The sequence below is a fragment of the Hypanus sabinus genome, chromosome 29 (assembly GCF_030144855.1).
Source record: "Hypanus sabinus isolate sHypSab1 chromosome 29, sHypSab1.hap1, whole genome shotgun sequence".
NCBI lineage: Eukaryota > Metazoa > Chordata > Chondrichthyes > Myliobatiformes > Dasyatidae > Hypanus > Hypanus sabinus.
In genome coordinates, this window is record NC_082734.1 from 19,002,891 (window position 1) to 19,025,356 (window position 22,466).

The 22,466-nt window shown below is 48.6% G+C and overlaps 1 protein-coding gene across 1 annotated transcript in view; it reads right to left on the reverse strand.

Annotated features, from left to right (window-relative positions):
• LOC132383095 (peroxisomal membrane protein PMP34-like) overlaps positions 1-22,466 on the reverse strand; it is a 34,245-nt gene that overhangs the window by 11,026 nt on the left and 753 nt on the right. The window contains exons 2-5 of the mRNA XM_059953881.1: positions 15,026-15,086; positions 12,253-12,319; positions 10,591-10,742; positions 9,291-9,407 (exon numbers count right to left, since the gene is read on the reverse strand). Coding sequence (XP_059809864.1) covers positions 9,291-9,407; positions 10,591-10,742; positions 12,253-12,319; positions 15,026-15,086 — 397 coding nt within the window. The remainder of the gene's footprint in view (positions 1-9,290; positions 9,408-10,590; positions 10,743-12,252; positions 12,320-15,025; positions 15,087-22,466) is intronic.

Sequence of the window (22,466 nt, forward strand, 5' to 3'; positions counted from 1 at the left end):
CCAGGGTCATAAGATATCAGAGGAATTGAGACAGATTGACATTAGGAAAGAAACTGTGTTGAGTAGACTGGTAGGACTGAAGGCTAATAAATCCCCGGGTCCAGATGGTCTGCATCCGAGGGTTCTAAAAGAGGTGGCTCAGGAAATTGCGGATGCATTGGTAATCATTTTCCAATGTTCCTTAGATTCAGGATCAGTTCCTGAAGATTGGAGAGTGGCTAATGTTGTCCCACTTTTCAAGAAGGGAGGGAAGGAGAAAACGGAGAACTATCGCCCTGTTAGCCTAACGTCAGTCGTGGGGAAGATGCTTGAGTCCATTATTAAGGACGAAATAGTGGCACATCTAGATGGCAGAAATAGGATTAGGCCGAGCCAGCATGGATTTACCAAGGGCAAATCATGCTTGACTAATCTGTTGGAGTTTTTTGAGGGTGTAACAAGGATGTTAGACGAGGGTAAGCCAGTGGATGTTGTGTACCTAGATTTTCAGAAGGCATTCGAAAAGGTGCCACATAGGAGATTGGTGAGTAAAATCAGAGCTCATGGCATTGGGTTTCAACATGGATAGAAAACTGGTTGGCAGATAGAAAGCAAAGGGTAGCAGTGAATGGGTGTTTCTCGGACTGGCTGGAGGTGACTAGTGGGGTACCATAGGGCTCTATATTGGGACCACAGCTCTTTACGATTTATGTCAATGATTTAGATGAGGGCATTGAAAACTATATCAGCAAGTTTGCTGACGATACTAAACTGGGTGGCAGTGTGACATGCGAAGAGGACGTTAGGAGAATACAGGGAGACTTGGATAGGCTGGGTGAGTGGGCAGATACTTGGCAGATGTCATTCAATGTGAATTAATGTGAAGATATCCACTTTGGAAGCAGGAATAAGAGGGCAGAGTATTGTCTGAACGGTGTAGAGTTAGGTAAGGGAGAAATGCAAAGAGACCTAGCAGTCCTAGTTCACCAGTCAATGAAGGTGAAAGAGCAAGTGCAACAGGCAGTGAAGAGGGCAAATGGAATGTTGGCCTTTGTTACAAGGGGAATTGAGTACAAGAGCAAGGATGTCCTTTTGCATTTGTACAGGGCCCTGGTGAGACCACACCTGGAATATTGTGTACAGTTTTGGTCTCCAGGTTTAAGGAAGGACATTCTGGCAATTGAGGAAGTGCAGCATAGATTCACTAGGTTGATTCCTGGGATGGCAGGGCTGTCTTACGCAGAGAGATCGGAGAGATTGGGCTTGTACACGCTGGAATTGAGGAAATTGAGAGGGGATCTGATTGAAACGTTTAAGATAATTAAAGGATTTGATAGGATTGAGGCAGGAAGTATGTTCCAGATGTTGGGAGAGTCCAGTACCAGAGGGCATGGATTGAGAATAAGAGGTCAGTTATTTAAAACAGAGTTGAGGAAGAGCTTCTTCTCCCAGAGAGTTGTGGAGGTGTGGAATGCACTGCCTCGGAAGACGGTGGAGGCCAATTCTCTGGATGCTTTCAAGAAGGAGCTAGATAGATATCTGATGGATAGGGGAATCAAGGGATATGGGGACAAGGCAGGAACTGGGTATTGATAGTGAATGATCAGCCATGATCTCAGAATGGCGGTGCAGACTCGAGGGGCCGAATGGTCTACTTCTGCACCTATTGTCTATTGTCTATAACGGAAATGACTGGCATAGTAAACTCGAATGACCCGAGAACTGATGGAGACGGGTTTGACAGAGTGAGGCAGAGGGTATGGCAGGCCCTCAGAAAGCTTTATCCACCCAAAGTGGACCCCAAAGCCTTAAAAGGGGATCCACTGGGAGACACTGAAAACCCAGCAGCCTACGTAGAAAACCAGTTGAAAAGGTGGAGTCTGGAGACTGAGCAAGAGGTGGAGAATAGCTTATTTATGACCTCACTGTTCCGACATAACATTTTGGATGCATTGCCTCCACAAGTAAAATACAAACTGGAGGAAGTGGTTGGGCTGACGTCAAAGACCCCACAAGAATTTAGAGACCACGTAGTCCATGTGGTTGAGAAATAGCGGAAAGACAAACAAAGCTTGGCTGAGCAGCAGGAAAGGTGCAAAGAAAGTTAATACAAATGCAGCTTGAAGAGCACAAAAAGAAGGAAAAAGAGAAAAACAAAAAGATGCTGCCAGCAATCACCGGTCCGAGCACAGCCATCGAACTGGACAAAGCACTGCTATATGGAGGGACCGATCATACTGTAAGACAAGGGCTGGAAAATCCCATGCCAATAATCGTCTTTGGGGGAGCATTCCCACAAATGTCCTATCAGGAACAGACTAAATTCAAACAGCCCAGACAGGACTGGAAGTCCCAAGGAGGGGGACAGAGGAGCTATGGGCAGAGGGAACCAGTGAGGAAACAGGGGGAAAGAGAGGTAGAGAGATTGTGCTGGGGATGTAATCAGCCAGGTCACATGAGAAGAGATTGTCTGTTTACACCATGGCCTGTCACACACCAGCAGGAACCGATAAGAAGGGAACTAAAGTTTAGCCAAGGACCAGCCCCCACAGGCCCAAGCGGACCTGTGAACCCCTATGCGAGGTATTAGGGGTGCCCCAAGAACTTGAGTGGGAAGGGACATTACCCAATGATAACAAGGGAGGCAGACGAGGAACCCATTGTTCAGGTTATGTTAGAAGGGCAACTGACACCAATGATGATAGATACTGGAACCACACACACTTGTGTACAGCCACAGTATGCCCTTCACCTTCCCATGTCAGGAAAGTTCATTAAGATGGTAGGGTTCTCGGGGAAAACACAGTTGACACAGTGCACGGCTCCAGTGCGGTTGAGAATGGGAAATAAAGGAATTGTTTTGCCGGTGCTAGTATTTAAAGGAACTCCGATTAATTTGTTAGGCAGAGATGCCTTATTGAAATTGGAATTAAAATTAGAATGCACCAGAAGACAAGAAGGCTAATGTCTTTGGATAGGAGACATCGCAGATCAGATTCAGGAAACCTGGGAAAAATGGAAAACGGGCGTGCAGGCTATATTACCCAGGGCGGTAATGCCCAAATCTGAGCTACACTGTACAGTGATTTTTGACGAGACTCAGAACAGGGAGTTGAGGAGAGATGGCACCTGGAGGTATGTACCCAACAGCACCTGGAAGGGGAGGCTGTGATAATTGGAAAGCAAGGGGCAGCTTTACAAGTTAAGTGGAACACCGTTTTAGAAAAATGGTACAGGATACCGGAGGCTGCGCCCCACGTAACATTGTTGGTAAACAAGGGATATCAGTCTAAAGACTTAGGACCCTTAGTTAAGAGTGCTGAAACTGTAACAGTGTGGAGGAAAATCACACCAGAGGTGTGGATATCAGAAGACAACAATTGCATTAAAATAATGGTAAGTGTAGATATGGTAGGGACAGTGAGAGAGGTCAAAATAACTCCCCAACCACACCTGTCCTTGCTGGGAAAGGAAAGAGGCCAGCAGAAAGATAAAAGGTTAGATGAGTTGTCGTCTATTCTGTGGTCACAGCATGACAATGACGTAGGGAAAATAAAAACAGCTAGTCTGGTGGAAATAAGGCTGAAAAGGGGAGCAATTCCACCCAGGAGACCACAATACCCTCTAAGACAAGAAGCAGAAGAGGGAATAGCATCGACAGTGCAGGGGTTGCTTGAAATAGGGGTGCTTAAAAGAACAAACAGTCCATGTAATACCCCGTTGCTGCCGGTCTTAAAAGCAGATAAATCTAAGTGGAGATTGGTGCATGATTTGCGAGCGGTAAATGATGGGGTAGAGGACTGTCCAGCGGTAGTCCCCAACCCACACACGCTTTTGACTAATGTTCCACCAGAAGCAAGTTACTTTTCAGTGATTGATTTGTGTTCGGCTTTCTTCAGCATTCCCCTAGCCGATCAGTGTCAGTATCTGTTTGCATTTACTTACAGAGGTGCTCAGTATACCTATACCAGAATGCCGCAAGGGTTTAAACATTCACCACACGTTTTTAATCAGGTGTTGAAGGCAGACCAAGAGGGTATACCACTGGAAAGTACATTGTTACAGTATGTGGATGACCTGTTGATTTGCTCCCACAGTAAGGAACAGTGTAAGCAGGACACTGTAACTCTGTTAGAGAAGCTGGCGCACAGAGGACATAAAGTATCCAAAAAGAAACTGCAATTTTGCACGCAGCAAGTGGAATACTTAGGTAGGGTAATATCCAAGGGAGTGAAGGCGATAGCACCAGATCAGATTGAGGCAATAACTAAGGCCCCAAAACCCCAGACTGTAGGGCAGACGTTTTTGGGAATGGCAGGGTACAGCTCAGATTGGATAGGAGAATATGCTGAGATTGTGGTACCTTTGAGAAAGATAATGAAAGAAGCAGGACATACAAATTTGAATAATGGCTTACAGTGGAATGGAGAGGCGGAGATAGCTTTCAATACTATTAAGCAGGAATTGTAGTCAGCACCAGCATTAGCTTTGCCTGACTACGACAAGATTTTTCATTTCTACGTATCCAACCGACAGGAGGGTTATGTCACAGTGGTTCTAACACAAGAGACAGGCACAGGAAAAGCAAAGCAGCCGATAGCATACTACAGTACGAGACTAGATGAGGTGGCTCAGGGGTATCCACCCTGTTATCAGGGATTGGCGGCGCTGTACTATGCATATGAAAAGGCATCATCTGTAACCCTGGGCTATCCTGTGACTGTACACACACCACAAAGTAGCAGAATTGCTGGAAAGAGGGAAATTTGTGTTGACGCCAGCCAGGATAGCAGCGTATCAGATGCTATTGACATTTCCAGATATAACTATACAGAGATGCACTACCAGTAATATAGCCGATTTTGTCCCCTTGGGCTATGAAGGAGAACCCCATGATTGTGTAGGGAAGACGATGGCATTTGCCAAATTGAGAGCAGATTTACGGTCAGAACCACTAGAGGATGCAGATAAAAAGGTTCTGTTGGTAGATGGCTCTTGTTATAGGGACTATGATGGAAATCATGCAGGGTTCTCAGTAGTACAGCAGGATCAGTCGAGCTATAAGATTATTAGGATGGAGTCCTGTCCCCAACCGTGTTCCACCCAACTAGCGGAAATCAAAGCCCTGACAGCTGCATGTGAAATGATGGAAGGTGAGAAAGTAGAGATCTATACTGATTCGGCATATGCCCATGGAGTATGCCATTTGTTCGGGGCAGTGAGGAAGCAGAGAGGTTTTAAAAAAAAGTATTGGAGATCCCATACAACATAGTCAGCAAATTCTAGACTTAATAAAAGCCATAATGAAACCTAAAGCATTGGCTATAGTAAAATGCCAGGCACATAAAAAGGGAAATGATGTAATAACAAAGGGAAATCAAGCTGCGGACGAGGCAGCCAGAAAAGCGTCTGGGTGTACGTCAGCTGTCATTGCCCCCCAGGTAAGCCTAACTCCAGAACCTGAGGTAGAGGACCTAATTGAAATACAAGGTAAGGCAGCTTTGGCAGAACAGACAATGTGGAGAAAAAGGGGGGCCAAGCAGAACCCGGAAGGCTTGTGGAGCACGGAAGACGGTTTGTTGGTAGCGCCCACCCCTCTACTGACGTTTCTGATTTCAGAAGCGCATGGGATGGACCATTGTGCAAGGGGGGAAGTGATAAAGAAAATAAAGAAGGATGGTTTTTGGTTACCTTATTTACAGGCTTCAGTGGACTTTGTCTTGTCACAGTGCGAGGTATGCGCACAGAATAATGTTCGAAAGGGAATTACAACCCCAATAGGTCACATTCCTGTACCTGAAGGACCATTTAAACATCTAGTGATCGATTACGTAGAAATGATAAAGACAGTGAGAGGGAAAAGATACATGCTGGTAGTAATTGATCGATTTAGCAGATGGGTGGAGGCGGTACCTTCAAGAGATCAAGGGGCAAAGACAGTGGTAAATTTTCTGACAAATGTCGTGATCCCAAGGTTTGGAATACCTACAGAAGTTAGCTCAGACAATGGTTCAGCTTTTATCCAGAAAGTGGTCAAACTGCTACTACAGGCACTGAGGATAAAGCAAAGATTTGGATGTGTATACCACCCTCAGTCGCAGGGCATGGTAGAGAGAATTAATGGAACCCTGAAAGCCAAACTACACAAAATTTGTGCAGACACTAAACTTAGTTGGGTCGATGCTTTACCGTTAGCATTGATGAGTTACTGCATGCAAACTAATCGAATAGCATGCCTGACACCGCATGAGATGCTCACTGGGAAGCTATCATACCTGTGATAGGGGTAAGCAAAAATGTTGAATGGATAAACTATATATACTATAATCAACAGAGATTCATCAACTACACCGATGATGCACTAGAGGCCTTAGGGCAACAGCTAGATGCAACTAGCAGGATGGCGTAGCAAAACAGACAGGTGCTGGATTGGCTTTTGGCAGAAAAAGGGTGTGTGTGTGTGTAATGTTTGGAGAACAATGCTGCACTTTCATACCAAACAATACTAGCCCGGAAGGGTCTTTCACCAGAGCAATGAATAAATTAAAGAATCTGCGAACGGAGGTCACACAGAATGCAGGGTTCGGACATCAGTTTTTTGATTGGTTAGAAAGTAGACTCAGAGGATGGGGAGCATGGCTGACTAAAATAGCAATAACTGTCAGTATTGTATTGTTGAGCTGTGCGCTTGTACTGTGCTGCTTTCTTCCTTGTCTCAAATCTCTTGTAGTGCGTGCTGCAACCAAACAATTTCCAATGCTCGTGGCAATTACTGAAGCAAGCTTAGTGGAGAAAGAAACACCGAAAATGTATCGTTACAGCCTACAACACCTGCAGGATGAACAAGAGCAAAACGACAGTGTGGGGGTAGATTTTAAGGGCTTCTGAGTCTTTTTCCCTGTCTCAGGTACAGAGGGAAAGGTTTTTGGCTCAGCGGCCCAGGGTAACAGAGAGAGAATACTTTGAGGTCTTGGTGCAGAAAATTATAGTTTAACCGAGATTTGGGAATAAGTGCTTGAGTTTATTGAGGCTTTTGTGCGCGGACTCTTAGTCTTCTTTGTCTGTGTGGGGATATATTGGAGTAAAAAAGTTGCAATTTGCTATTTGCTAGAGGATGAAATCTTAGGAATGTAGAAGACAATGGTGTGTTAATAAGATGAAGCTAAGAGATGTAAATTATGTAGTCTGAGTTTGCTATTTGTTATGCTTGTACCCAATTTAGTAGAAGAATGAAATATTAAGAATGTAGAAGACAATGGTGGGTTAATGAGAGGTAGCTAAGAGATGTAGATTAGAACATGATTAAGTCAATGGGTAGAAACAATAGTGGCGGATGTGTGTGTGATACGCAACTATAGACCGATTGGATATGCTAATACAACTAAACCAGGAGATTGCTATAAAACATGCGATGTACAAGGATCGGTGGGCAATCAGCGACTAGCTCAATGACTGTCTCAGCTTTGATTTGCAAATTAAAGTTTAACCCTTCTTGAAGAATCTTCTGCGTGTCCTGGTCGTTTGTGGGGCATGATAAACCATGACACTCCCTGACGCCCACAAATTATATACAATATCCCAGAAATCGAGGGGTGGGGGGGAGAGAGAGAGAGAGAGAGAAAGAAAGAAGGGGAGAGAGAAAGACAAGGGAGGGGGGGTGGGGGAAGAGAGAGAAAGAGAAAGAAAGAAATTGCTGCTCCAGATTCCAGCATCTGCCGTCTTGCTTGTCTCCTAAACCTTGGCTTTGACGGATTAAGGAAGGGACCCTGAACAGTGGGCCGAGAGGGATGTGAGTGGGCCTGGCGGTGAGGTCCAGACACCTGGAAGAGTGACCCCTAGGCTGTGCACACACCAGTCAGCCTCACAACCCTGGTTACTGTTTCCGAGCAGTTCAATTCTTCCTGATTGAAAATAACTTAGATCTTCACTTTCATCTTCTGTACGATTTCTCAGAACAATGTTTCTGAGGAAGCAAAAGCTGCCCAAGTATTTTAACCGAGACATTTATCGTACGTCAGGAAGTGTACGAATACTCAGAATATTCAGCTCGCGGGCCACTTGGCCTAGTTGGAGTTTGACCAAGAATCCTTGGACACCCCCCTGTCAAACCCTCCGCCTCCACCAGCTGGCAGGAAGTGTCACAGAGTGCTACAGCAGAGAAACACGCCCTTCAGCCCATCTACAGGACTGTGCCAAAGTTCGAGGCACATGTGAAAAAAATTCTGTAAAGTGACGATGCTTTCCACAAAAGTGGAACTATAAGTTTCTAAATAGGGAGAGAGGGGGAGGAGAGAGGGGGGGGGGGGAGGAGGGAGACACACCATGGCGGAGTGTTCCAAATAAAAATAAAATATAAAATGTTCCTCACCCCAGACTACACAAAAGTGCACCCCTGCCTAATAGGGGTCAAAAATAATGACAGTGTTGCTCACTGCACTGTTTGCAACAGTGACTTTTCTATTGCCCATGGGGGGTTAAATAACTGTAAGAGACATGTTGAGGTGAGTTTAACAGGTCGTTCATTAGCACAGCTAACGTTATTTAAACTAGCTGGCTAGCTGCTAAGGAGCCACTCTATTGCAGGCATCCCACCTCTCCTGCAAACTAATGGTGCTACCTCCCTGAAACGAGTTTTTGCGAGGTGGTATGTCTGTAAAAAATTTATTAAAAAGTTTGTTTTTCACAAGTATCTATAGTATGAGAAAAGCAGGGTGGATGTTGGAAAATGACCATAATGCACAAATACAGAATTAGACCGTTCGGCCCATTGAGTTTGCTCTGGCATCCCATCATGGGGGAAGTTATTATCCCTCCCAACCCTATTCTCCTGCCTTCTCCCCATAACCTTTGATCACCCTAATTAACCGAGAACCCATCAACCTCTGCCTGCCCATCGACTTAACCCACACAGCCTTCTGTGGCGATAAATTCCACAGATTCACGACCACCAGGCTAAAGAAATTTCCTCTGTTCTAAAGGGACGTCCTGAATTCCCCTACCAGGGTGGCTCAGTGACCTCTGAAACACCTTTGGGGTGTTAGGGATGTGGTAAATGATTGTGTTTGAATGATCCCTGCAAAGGTAGTGAACACCAGGAACAGGCTCCCCGCAATGCTGGCTCACAGCCTCCACCTAGTGGCCACACGGAGCTCCAGCAGCGGCCTGATCTTCAAAGAGCATTCATTATCGAAGTAGGTACGGCCCAGAGGTTCAGCCACGAAACCAGAGGGAGTTAACTCACTGCGCACCTAGGCAGGCGCGGACCAGTTCCGGGCGTCATTAGAAACTGCGCCGCGCTCCGAGATACGTACCCAGCATGCCTTTGTAGTTGGTTTGCTGGATGTCCTCGTTGCGGAACGCCGCCCCCTGCATCTTGAGCCGGGTATTGACCACCCAGAGCGGAGTGGTGACCAGCACGTTGACCACACCTAGAACAGAAGGTGAACCCGTGAGCTGTCCACCGAGACCACCTCCCCACGCCCCAAAAGACAAAGGTCGGTCCGAGGGGAGAGGGCGGCTGGAGGGATCCTACAGACCCTTCGGTCCACTGAGTCTGTGCTGACCATCCCCACTAAGCCCACATCCCCATCAACTCCTCCCAAATTCCCATCACTCACCCGCACGCTGGGGACAACTTGCAAGGTCCAATGAACTCACCAACCTGCAGTCCATGGGTGGAACCCCACATGGTCACAGGGGAACTTGCGAACTCCACACGGACAGCGCCAAAGTTGGGACTGAACCCCGCACTGCAGTGGTAGCAATGTGTCTCACAGGTGGGAGACAGGTTAGACAGCCAATTATCTAAGTTGTTAGGGGGTCATGGGGGTTGGGACATATAGCAAAATATTTATCTCAGCAACTAATATCAGCTACCAATTTACTGATTTGAATATGGATTGTAGACTAAGTACAAAATGCAGCTCTGGACAATGGTTCTGAACAGCCCTGAACTGCAGTTAATGAGAAAACCAGACAATGTTGATTTAACATTCGTTTGGCTGTCTGCAGAATGGCTGCAAAGGAGGTGTGAAATTTATATGCAGTTCAAAGGGCACATTGTAGTCCTTTGATCTTTAGCAAATAAAATGTCACGCAATATTGGGTCGAGCGGGCTCTTCCTCCGGGAGGATCTCAATGTGATGCTGCTGTGTCTCGTTTTGTCGAATAAAAGACTACTTCACATCCACCACCTACTCTCTGCGGTGACTTCCTTCACATTGCAACAGAAGGGAATGGTGGAACAGGCTCGGTGGGGGGTTAATGGCTTCCTGACAGTTTGAGACGAGAGACCTCAGAGTATGGTTAGAAGGAAGATGGAACAGCTTTATCACAGCTGGTCTGGGCTTTGAGGCCCTCTTATAGGAAGAGACTCGCTCGACCCAATATTACATGACATTTTAAATGCTAAAGATCGAAGGACTACAACATATCCTTTGCTTCCTTTGAATCACATACAACTTTCACTCTTCCTTCGTTGCACCCATACTAAAGACACCCAAGTAAATGCTGAATTTGGGTAGAGGGTTTCTGGTACGATGGAGTGAGGTGTGGTTTCAGAGTGCGGGTTCCATTGTGACGTACAGACACTGAACGGGACCACCTACCCACCAGAGATAAAGCCCATGACGAGGTCCTTGCTGTTGGAAGGGGGCTGGCCTCTCGCCCAGGTCTCCTTCAGGGTGTTGAAGGTGTAGAAGTAGACGAAGTTGGAACAGCAGAGGCTGGAGATGACGGAGAACCAGCCGCGGTACACCGCCGACCTGCGGGAGCAGAGGCGGAGGTCAGTCGCTTCAGAGGCTGGTGGCGAGCGAGCGAGAGGCAGCAGATTCCACCCCCCCCCCCGGACTCTCAGCGGGGTCCTCCTTCACCGAATCACCCTCGCGTCTCCTTTACTTCCGAGTCCGCACCTTTGCGCTCCTGCGTCACTCTGCCTGAATCTATCGTCCACCTGCCACTGTCTCCCAAATCCACCCCTCTCCGTACCTGGGAATGCGGGTCTGGCTTCATCTTTACTTGAAGCGAGGCGCACACATCACCTGGTAGTGTGGTGACGCACGCAATTAATGACATTTTACGTAAAACCTGTAATTTTTTAAATTAAGAATTGTTAATCAATCAATATACGAGATTACTCAAATTATACTGAAATACTAAACGTACAACAGTCCTCCCTGGGCAACCTGCCTGTCACCTTTCGTCCCACCAGTCTCCTCTCTCTCTTTCTCTTCTTTACGCTGCCCATCGACCCTGACGCAGGGTTTCGACCTGAAGCCGGCAATTCCTCCCCTATTCACCCCAACCGGCCCCAGCACCTACGAGGCTTCGACAACCAGTGCTCCCAGGTTTGCAGGTTCGAGTCCCGCTCAAGGAGGGTACGTGCCGACAGCCCCCCACCGCCCCCCCAAGAGAGGCAGGGACCAGCCGTCAGCCCCGGATGGGAAAGGAGGAACGAGGCACAAAGCAGGACCTGTGGGAGTAGGCCACTCGGCCCAGCCGATAATAAATCATGGCTGATCTGCCCCGATTAGTTCTCCCTAATAAATAACACTGTGGAACCAGTTTCCACAGCAGCATAGACTGAGGATGTGCCGAGGGGCAGCCCGCAAGAACCGCCATGATCACCGCTCACTAACCCCCACGGTCGGGGGTGAACGAGAATATCCCAACTCCCGGCCCCCGGGACAGGATTCTGTCCACTCAGCACCATGATCACCATTCAGTATGGTGACACCCCCCACCCCACCACTCGGAAAGATTCCCGCCTGCCACTGGGCTTCAGTGAGATCTCCGCTCGCTCCTCTGCCCTGGCGATTACTAGACTAGCCTCTCCCCAGACAGCCGCTGACCCTCCGGGGAAACTTGTTGCTCCTTTCACGAGTCGAACCGTCCCCTCAGTCTGAGCTCACAAAGCCCAGTGTATTGGGCACAAGACTCCTCCACAACCCCCCCCAGTCACCCTGCCAGCTGCTGTTTCTGCAGAGACCCCCCGCGGCAGACTCTCGACACATCCACACTGTGCCTCTGCACCCCTTTGTGTGCAACGTGCCCTGGTCAAAGGTCAAAGACAGCGCGACAAGGCAAATCTTCGTTCTCCTCTACTCTTCCTGGTGAGACACGGGCGGGGAATGGGAGCCCCTGCCCACTCCCTCTCGGGGAGAATCCAATCCTCCTCGCTCCCCCCGATGAACGGGCAGCACGTCCAGCGACTGCCTCCGCCTGCCCGTCGGGTAGGAGGCCGCTCAGAGTGCGCGTGCACGCGACCCTACTCACAGTCCTTCCTCCTTGATGATCTCGCCCAAGACAACGGGGGTCGATTTCGCCTTCATCTTCTCGTCCACTGTAATGAAGAGGAGCAGTGTCGGGGACGGGTAGAATCCCACACCGGTACCCCCCCACATTCCCTCCGAAGGGCGAGGTACCCCCCCCACATTCCCTCCGAAGGGCGATAACCCACACCGGTACCCTACCCACATTCCCTCCGAAGGGCGATAACCCACACCGGTACCCCCCCCACATTCCCTCCGAACGGTGAGGTACCCCCCCCCCCCACATTCCCTCCGAAGGGCGATAACCCAGAAGGCGAAGGGCCATGACAAGGTAGATTGTGAGGCTAAGAGTCTCTCTTATCGTGCTGGGGATCATTCATTAGCTTGAGCTTATTGTACTTTATCGATACACTGCATGTGCTTGTTGTTCATGTATGGCGTACGTTAATCAAAATGGCTTCTTCGTTTGTTAAAAGTAAAACTGCTCTTCTTGCAGAGCACTCTCGAAGCTTCCCTGGGTTAAAGTTGCTGATAACTGGGATTGCATTCATCTGCTCACCAACTGGGTTGGATGTCACTTTCTCCTGTGGGTCTGGGAGCTGGGCTCGCGCGCGGTCTTCTTTGGGAGTCGGGAAGAAGACGGCGAGGAAGGTGGACGGGGGCGGCACGGCCGGTCGATCACCGAGGGTGGTCCCAGGTACGCGGGTCGTGGAGGTCGGAGAAGAGCGAAGAGTGGTCGGAGGATCGACGATGGAGCTCCAACAACGTGCACTCATTGACTGAACTCTGATAAGTTTTGGTGCCTTTTCTTTATTTTCTTTCCCTTCATATATATTGTATTGTTATTAATCACTTAGCTCGAGTGAGATTTATAAAGTGTATTCTGTAACCGTACCTGGTGTGAGCTTGATATCGGGTTTGTATCAGCGTGTATTTCACAGCATCCACGTATACGGGAGGCACGGTTTGACGGGTGGACGAATTTTCCCCTAGACAGACACCAGCCGGTCGCGTAAGCATTACATTTGATGCGCACAAGGACTGGGCCTCAAGCCGCGGAGTCGCCTGCGGTGGGTGGGTGGGGGGGTGAGTTTTGAGACTCTTATTGCGTGATTGTGTTACCATGTGCGCTCTGCGCCACATGTGACTGCCGGTGCTGTGTTTTGCACCTCCACCCCGGAATAACGCTGTCTCGTCTGGCTGTACTCACGTATGGCGGACTGACAATTCAACCTGAATTACAGCAGTGGGTTGACGTGGTCCCTGAGCCTGGTGATACGCACTTTCAGGCTCTTGTATCTTCTGCCCGACGGGCGAAGGGAGAAGAGAATATGTCCAGGGTGGGCGGGGTCTTGGATGACGCTGGCCGTTTTACTGGGGTAGTGAGAAGTGCAGACCGGGTCCACGGAGGGGAGGCTGGTTTCCGCGCTGTGCCGAGCTGCGTCCACAACCCTCTGCGGTTTCTTGTGGTCACATGCAGAGTGGTTATATGTCGTTGATTACGAGGTGGCGTGGGAGCACAGTTATACCAACAGCGACCGCAACCCAGGTTCAAAACCGCCACTGTCCGCAAGTTTGTTATGTTCTCCCGGTGCCCATGTTTCCCCCGGGTGCTCCGTTACCTCCCACATTCCAACAACACGCCGATTAATTGGATATCATCCTCATTATGTGATGTGTCCATTAACGTGGGCGATCACAGTCTTTAACCAGGATTGTTCTTGACAAATTTACCTACAGAAATGGTTTGCCATTGTCTTCTTCACAAGACAGGTGACCCCAGCCATTATCAATAGTCTTCAGAGATTGTCCGTCTGGTGTCCGTGGTCGCATAACCAGAACTTGTGATCTGCTCATACGACCATCCACCACCTTCTCCCATGGCTTCACGTGACCCTGACTGGGGGCTAAGCAGGTGCTACACCCTGCCCAAGGGTGACCTGCAGGCTAGCGGAGGGAAGGAGCGCCTTTCAGCTCCTTAGGTAGGGACACACTTCCCCCAGCTCACCACCGTGGGTCACATGGGTGAAGTTGGACAGCACAGGCTGTTGGATCATAGGGTCTGTAACCGCGACGTATAACCAAATTAAAAAATAACGTTGGCTGCTTTATCGAGCCAGCGAGAAGTGTAGATGGAGTAGTAAGGTGGTATGGGGCCGAAGGGCCTTTTTCTTTGCTGTACCTTCTGATATCTAGCCACCAATTCTGAGTTTGTTCATGACATTACCCAAATGCATACCTTTTTGTAAAACGGTAGCATACTTGTCCCTAACTGCAATATGCAAATCCTTAGTCTCTTCTCCCGAGCCATGCCGTCTGTTCGATGTTTCCTTGTGAGTAGAATACCAGTCATGATGTGAAGCAAAAATCTGCATTTGCTTAAATCAAAATAGAAAACGCTAGAAACGTTCAGCAGCATCTGTGCAGAGAGGAAATCATAAACACAAGGAAGTCTGCAGATGCTGAAGACCCGGAGTAACACACACACAAAATACTCGAGGAACTCCGCAGGTTCCTATGGAAATGAATAAACAATCGACGATTTGGGCCGAGACCCTCCTTCAGGACTGAAGTTAAGCCAGTTCTGATTTCAGGCCCCAAACGTCAACTGATTATTCATTCCCATGGATGCTGCCTGACCTGCGGAGTTTTCTCAGCATACTCTGTGTGTGGCTGTGGGGGACAGGGTTAAATTTTGGTCCGTTTTGCAGTGCCTCCGAGCACCTGAAGGGGGAGCACAGGGCGTGCATGGAGGAAAACCCAAAACCAAATCTTACCTTGAAGCCTCAAGCGCGCGGTGTCCAGCGGGTAAAATACGGTCATCGCGGTCAAACCCCCCTAGAGAGAAGAGAAGGGCAGTGAGTGTGGGGGGCCAGCACTGGAGGTGCACAGCCAGCAGCACCATCTATATATTCACTTGCTGATACTGAGGCCCAGCCCTCGAGTAGTGCCTCAGCTCCTCTTGCTTTGTGTGAAATTTTACTACAGGCGTGGGATCAAACAGCCTCCAGAATGCAGATTTAGCTTGAATCACTGGATTCAAGGGTCACATTGGGGACCTGGACCTACAACACAACACTAAAGGCATTGAGGGGTCTGGGGAGAGAACAGGAAAATGGCCTTGGGACAGAGAACTTAGAATGGTACATCACAGGAACAGGCCCCCCCTGGCCCACCATGTTGTGCCAAACTAGTAATTAAATGCCTAACTAAACTAATCCTTTCTAACTACCCAGTCCATGTCCCTCCATTATCTGAACATTCTTGTCCAAGAGTCTCCATTGTATTTTCTTCCACCATTCCCCCACCAATGCATTCCAGACACCCATCACTGTGTTAAAAATAACTCGCCCCACACATCTCCTGTGAGTTTAACTCCTCTCACCTTCAACGCATGTATTAGACATTTCGACACTGGGGATAAGATATACTTATAGAGCCAATTTATCACTCATTTTTATTGCTACTTATTGATTATCTGTTGCTGCACAGTTTGTTTACCTGATGCTTACAGTTTACAGATCCTGTTTACAGTTACTGTTCTATAGATTGGCTAGGTATGCCCACAGTTAAAGAATCTCAGGGTGTATCTGGTGAGTTGCTGATAATTTTTACTTTGAAAGTTGAAGGCACTGACTGCCTCTCAATCTTGTAAACTTCCATCAGGTCTTCCTGCGGCCTCCGCCACTCCAGAGAAAAGAACTCAAGTTTGTCTTTACCTCTACAGCACATGCCCTCTAAACCAGGCGGCATCCTGGCAAATTTCTTCTGCACCCTCTCCAAAGCCTCCACCATCCTTCCGGGTGGGACCAGAACTGTATGCAATATGCCAGTTGCAGCCTAACTAAACTTCGACACAACTTCCCAAACTGATACAGGCAAGGCCACATGTACCTTCTTCACCAGCCTATCAACGTGTGTAGTCACTTTCAGGGAACTGTGGGCTTGGACCCCAAGATCCCTCTCGACATCGTCACTGTTCCTCCCATTAATCGTGCCCTGTCACTTTACATCTGTTCTCCCAAAGCACCACAACTCAGAGTTAGTTTGGTTAAACACCGTCTGAGAGTTCTCCACTCTCATCTGCAACTGATCTCCAGCCCACTGTATCCTTTTACACTATCGACGCCACCAATCTTTGGATCAGCGAACTCGCTAACCCATAGTCTCACCCACACCATTTATACGTACAACACAAACAACAGGTCCCAGTGCGATCCCGGCAGAACACCACTAGTCACAGACCTCCGGCCCGAATAAACCCCTTCGACCACTACCCGCTGTCTTCACGGCCAGGCCAATTGTGACTCCAGGTGATCAGAGTGTGGATCCCAAGGAGGGCGGTGCGCAGTCCACACAATCGGTGCTGGTGATTGCCAGACCACGTCGGACTTTGGTATCTAGGTAGCCGAGACCGACGGCAGGGGAGCTGCGCAGGCCAGGATCTTGTGCCGCGGGATCACTTGCAGCAGCTGCTCAGCGGAGGAGATGGCGGGGACTCTGTGGGAGAGAGATAGATCCCATGCTGGGTCGGGGACTGGACCCGCCTGTCTGCGCTGCCCTCTAGTGTCCGCTTGGTGGAAGATCAAGCTGGGTTACGTTTACACCCTCTCCTCGTTATATGCGGCTTCAGACAATGTGGACTCACAGTTATGTGAGGAACCTCTTTCTACTAATGTCTCCTTATATGCGTCCAACACTCAGTTATGTCAGGATCTCTGCTGTCCCGCCAATGTAAATCACGTGTGCACGCCTCACAGTCTCACTGTTGGGACGGGATGCACCGCTTTCCCGCCAGTACAAGTCAGGTGCACATGTCTCATCATCTCACTCCTGCCAATCTCGCGGGGTGTGGATGTGCAACTTTTGTTGGTGCAGCGATTTTGTGCTTGAAACATTTAACTATGCCTCCAGAGCATCTGATCTCATGTCCTGGGCCATCAGCTGAGCAGCAAAGAACTGCTTTAACTTGAAAAAAACGTTGGAAATTATAAACAGCACGGCAACAGGTGAAGGTTACACTGCTCTGGGACGCTACTGCCGGGAACAGAATCTTCCCTTTAAAGTTCTTCTGTTGCTTGACAATGCGCCAGCCCATCCTAAACATTTGGACAGCATTCATCCTAACATAACAGTGCGTTTCCTGCTGCCTAACACAACATCTCTGATTCAGCCACTCGACCAAGGTGTGAGCCACATTCAAGACGTATTTATTTTACAGTGAACTATCTCTCAGATGCTGCAAGCAACAGACGATTTTGAAAATCCCAGGAGTTTACCAACGGTGAGGGAATGGTGGAAGTCAGAACACTCGGCACAAATGGAGACGGACACGGACTCAAGTTTAGAACGGAGTCGGGCATTTCCGTCGTTCCCTGCAAGCAAATTTATGCTGAAAAACAAAATGCTGCCAAGCAAACAACCCTCACCACTTTATTCAAACCGGTGTCGTCTCCTGCCGCCAGCAGTTCTAAGGGTTCTGTGAGTCTTCCTTCACCCCCGTGCTGTGATCCCGACACTACAACCACCACTCATCTCTCGGAGCGAACACACCTGCCACTGCTGGTAACTACTGTACACCCTAGTATGTTAACTTTCTATGATTTATTACGTTGAATATTACCTTAAATTGATTAAATATAATACGAATGTTGCCTTGTGGTACTGCTTTTGTGCCGTATTGGTATGAAAATGTGAATAAATTACAGGTAAAACATATTCAGGAAGCCCTGTGGAACACATCCCTATTTTCTCCATTTAAATAATTATTCACATTATGCGTAGACCGCAAGGAACGTACCCCCGCATATAACGAGGATAGGGAGTATCTGCGGATCTACCAACCTGTGATGAGGAACTGCTGCGTGCTTGAACTTGCAGAAACATGGCTCCAGGACAACATTCCATGCACCATCAATCTACAGGCCACGATTCTCAGGGTTGTGTTTATTCTTTGGTGACTGTGTATGTCTTTCTGCTACGGCAACTATAGGTGCTGCGTGTGACTGTTGGCAATGCATTTTGCACCTTGACCCCAGAGGAACACCATTTTGCTTGGCTGTGTTCATGTGTATGGTTGAATGACAATTAAACTTCATGTCCTGGATGAGCCTCCCATGATGGACCTTGTTAAACACCTTACTGAAATCCACGTAAACATCCATAGCTCTACCTTCATCAATCACCGTTGGCAGCTCCTTGAAACACTCAGCTAGTAAGACACAACTTGCCCTGCACAAAGCCATGTTGACTGTTTTCCAAAAGCTCATAAAGCCCATTTCCAGTAACTTTCTTACCACAGATGTGTGCGATTCACTGAACAATCATTTCCAGGTTTGCCCCTATTCCCCCTCTGAAACAATGGAACAATGGCTACTCACTAGTCCTCTGGGACCTCACACGTGGCTACAGAGGTCAAGGCCCCAGCAATCTCATCTCTGGCCTCTCTCAATAACGTAATGTTGCAGCTATGTAGGACCCTGGTCAAACCCCACTTGGAGTACTGTGCTCAGTTCTGGTCGCCTCACTACAGGAAGGATGTGGAAACCATAGAGAGGGTGCAGAGGAGATTTACAAGGATGTTGCCTGGATTGGGGAGCATGCCTTATGAAAATAGGTTGAGTGAACTCGGCCTTTTCTCCTTGGAGCGACGAAGGATGAGAGGTGACCTGATAGAGGTATATAAGATGATGCATTGATCGTGTGGATAGTCAGAGGCTTTTCCCCCAGGGCTGAAATGACTAGCACGAGAGGGCATAGTTTTAAGGTGCTTGGACGTAGGTACAGAGGAGATGTCAGGGGTATGTTTCTTACGCAGAGAGTGGTGAGTGTGTGGAATGGGCTGTCGGCAACTGTGGTGGAGACGGATACGATAGGGTCTTTTAAGAAACTCCTGGACAAGTACATGGAGCTCAGAAAAATAGAGAGCTATGGGTAACCCTAGGTAATTTCTAAGGTGAGGACATGTTCGGCACAGCATTGTGGGCCGAAGGGCCGGTATTGTGCTGTAGGTTTTCTGTGTTTGTAACCTCAGGTATATCCCATCAGGCCCTGGGGTTTTGTCCACCTCAATGTTCTTAAGAGACGCTACACTCCCTCTTTATCTCAAAATTAGTACACTCCACACTGATCGCACCTTCCCCCACATCCTTCTCCTTGATAAATACTAATGCAAAGTATTCATTCAGAGCCCTCTTCCACTTCCCTTGCCTCCAAGCACACACGCCTCTCCTCTATCTGTGAGCGGCCCTACCTTCTCCGTAGTTATCCTCCTCCTCTTGAGTTACGCCCTGGGATTCTCTTTAACCCTACTAGGACCCTTCCCGGCCCCTCCCGGCTCACCCAATTCCCTTGAGTTTTTCCCTCTAGCTTCTTTATAATCTTCAAAAGGCTTTTTGATTTTTTTTTTTGCTTTCTAAACCTTCCCGTTGCTTCTTAACCAAATTAACCAACTTCCTTCATCACCCAAGCCTTACCCTTCCACCTCACTGGAACAGTAGAGTCCAGAGAACATCGAGTACAGAGTTCAGTTCTGTAACTCCGTCCAGTTATAAGTCTGAATGCCAACAACGTCAGGGAGCCATAACTGTGTTGGAAAGTGGAGTGGGTTTGAAGGGCCAAATGGTTTTTCCCCTCCTTCTGTTCTTTCATATTTCTGTATCAGAGTCTTAAGCCAGGGCCGCCTCCCTCTTGGGTTTCCTCACCGTTTTAAGAAGAAGGGGACCTCTCTACAGTTAACTGGCTAACTGCCATCTTAGATCATGTGCATGTATGTATATACACACACACACACACACACACGCACGCACACACACGGACGCAGTGGGAGTTTGCTCCCTGTAGGAAAGCACTGGGTAGAATCGATTGCCCTGATGCCTACAGCAGCATTTCCAGAGCCCTACACTAGAGTTAACCAGCACAATACACCACCCAGGCTGGGGACTGGGCAGCTTCCGGACAAGGTCGGTTTGTTCTGTGTTGAATATTCTTTCGTCAGCCTGTTCCCGAGGTTGACGGACCCACAGCTCCGACGAGACCTGGAGAACAACACCGTGGCCTCCCTCACTGTTCAGGATAACTGGAAATGACAGCTCCACATCACTCAGGTCCTTCAATCCCCAAATATCCACCCGTCTCTGCTGGGTCACTGACCGAGTCCTGCAGGGTAGAAAAATTCCACAGGCACACCATCCTCCGAGACAAGGAACTACTCAACTCACTCCTAAACAGCTTCTGAAAATAAAAATAACAACAAAAAAAAGACGCAGATGCTGGAAACCTGAGCCAAACCCGAAATTGCTCAGCAGGTCCGGCAGCATCTGCGGAGACAGAGATAAAACTAACGTTTCAGATCCAAGAAGCTCCTTCAGGCCTGGAAAGAGAGAAAACAAGCTGATAGAGAAGATGGTGGGGGGAAGATAGGGTGATGAGTGGGACAAAGGGAATATCTGTGATAGGGTAGGACCAGATGTGGCAACTAGACCGGCAGGATCTGCTTTGTCCGTGAATTACGGACCAATAGCTGAACCAAAATAGCAGCAGCAGCCAATAACCGGACAGCTGTGCACATTCTACAAAATAACCGTCCACTTTGCAACCACACAGCTGGGACAGAGGCCCTTCGGCCCACCAAACCCATGCTAGCCACCTCACCTACAGAAATCCCGTTATCTGCCCAGAAACAAGCCTCCTGCAGTCCAAGAATGCTTCAGGTGCTTTGCAAATGCTCAGATAGAACTTAGAACAGAGCTGCACAAGAGCAGGCCCTTCGGCCCACAAATTCTGTGCCGCCCAATTAAATTAGTAATCAAATGGCCAACTAAACTACACTGCTGCCTACACAGTGCTGTGTCCACATCCTTCCATTTTATCACCTCCATGTGCCTTTCTAAATATCTCTCTAAAGTCCCTAATGTATCGTCCTCTTCCACCACTCCAGGCAGTACATACTCAATACCCACCGCTCTCTGAGCAAAACATTTGCCAACCATATCTCCTGTGAACTTGCCCCCTCTCACCTTAAATGCCACCCCCTCACATAGATGTTGCCAGTCCTTGCCTCCATCACTCGCCAGGGCAGTGAGGTCAGACCCCCTCTTTGATAAAGTTATTCAGCTCCTCTGTGCTCCTACCCCTCCCCTTAGAACCCTAACAATGGGGAGGAGGTCCTCACTACCTGCCCCATTGGCTGTACAAGGCCCTTACTGGTGCACGTTGAGGTTAAGAAAGAGGCAGCATTGGAACTTCTGGAAAACATCAGACTAGACAAGTCCCTGGGGCTGGACTATGGAAAGCAAGAGAAGAGGTTGCTGGTGCCAGAGGGTCAGAGGATGGCAAATATTGTTCCTTTGTTGAAGTAACAGGGATAATCTCTGGAATTATACATCAGTCGTGGGTAAACAGACGGAGACGATTCTTCAGGATAGGACTTATGAGCACTTGGAGAAGAATGCCTGATTAGGGGTGCCCCTCTGTGAGGGGCAGGTTGTATCTCACGGCCCCGACGGACCTTTTCCCCAGGAACTGACAAAACAACTTTTTCCCCACTGAGACCAGGGAGAAACTCCCCGCCCCAGAGGTCATGGGTTAAGGGTGAAGGGGAAAAGTTTAAAGGGAACATGGGGGGGGGCACTTCTTCACACAGGGAGTGTGGAATGAGCTGCCGGATGAAGTGGTGAATGCCGGCTCACTTTTGACGCTTAAGAAAAACTTGAGACAGGTACACGGATGAGAGGTGTATGGAGGGATATGGTGCAGGTCAGTGGGACTAGGCAGAAGAATGGTTCGGCACAGCCAAGAAGGGCCAAAAGGCCTGTTTCTGTGCTGGAATGTTCTGTGATCAGCATCCATGGATTTTAGTAAGGCCTTTGACAAGGCTCCCAGTGAAAAGCTCATGCAGCGAGTCATGAGGCACGGGGGAATCCCATGATTTGGAATTGTCTTGCCCACAGAAGGCAGAAGGTGATAGAGAATGGATGTAATCTGCCTAGAGGTCAGTGGCCAGTGGTGTTCTCCGAGGGTCTGCCCTGGGGCCCCACGACTTTAGCTGAGGACGTGGAAGGGGAAGGAGGGGTAATCAGGTTGCAGACGGCTAGTGGTGTTGTGATGAGTTGACCTCCATTAGTCAAGAACAGGAGCTAATGTTGCAGCTCCATAAAACTCAGGGTAGAGCACACTTGGAGAACTGGGTTCATTTCTGGTCACCTCATTATAGGAAGG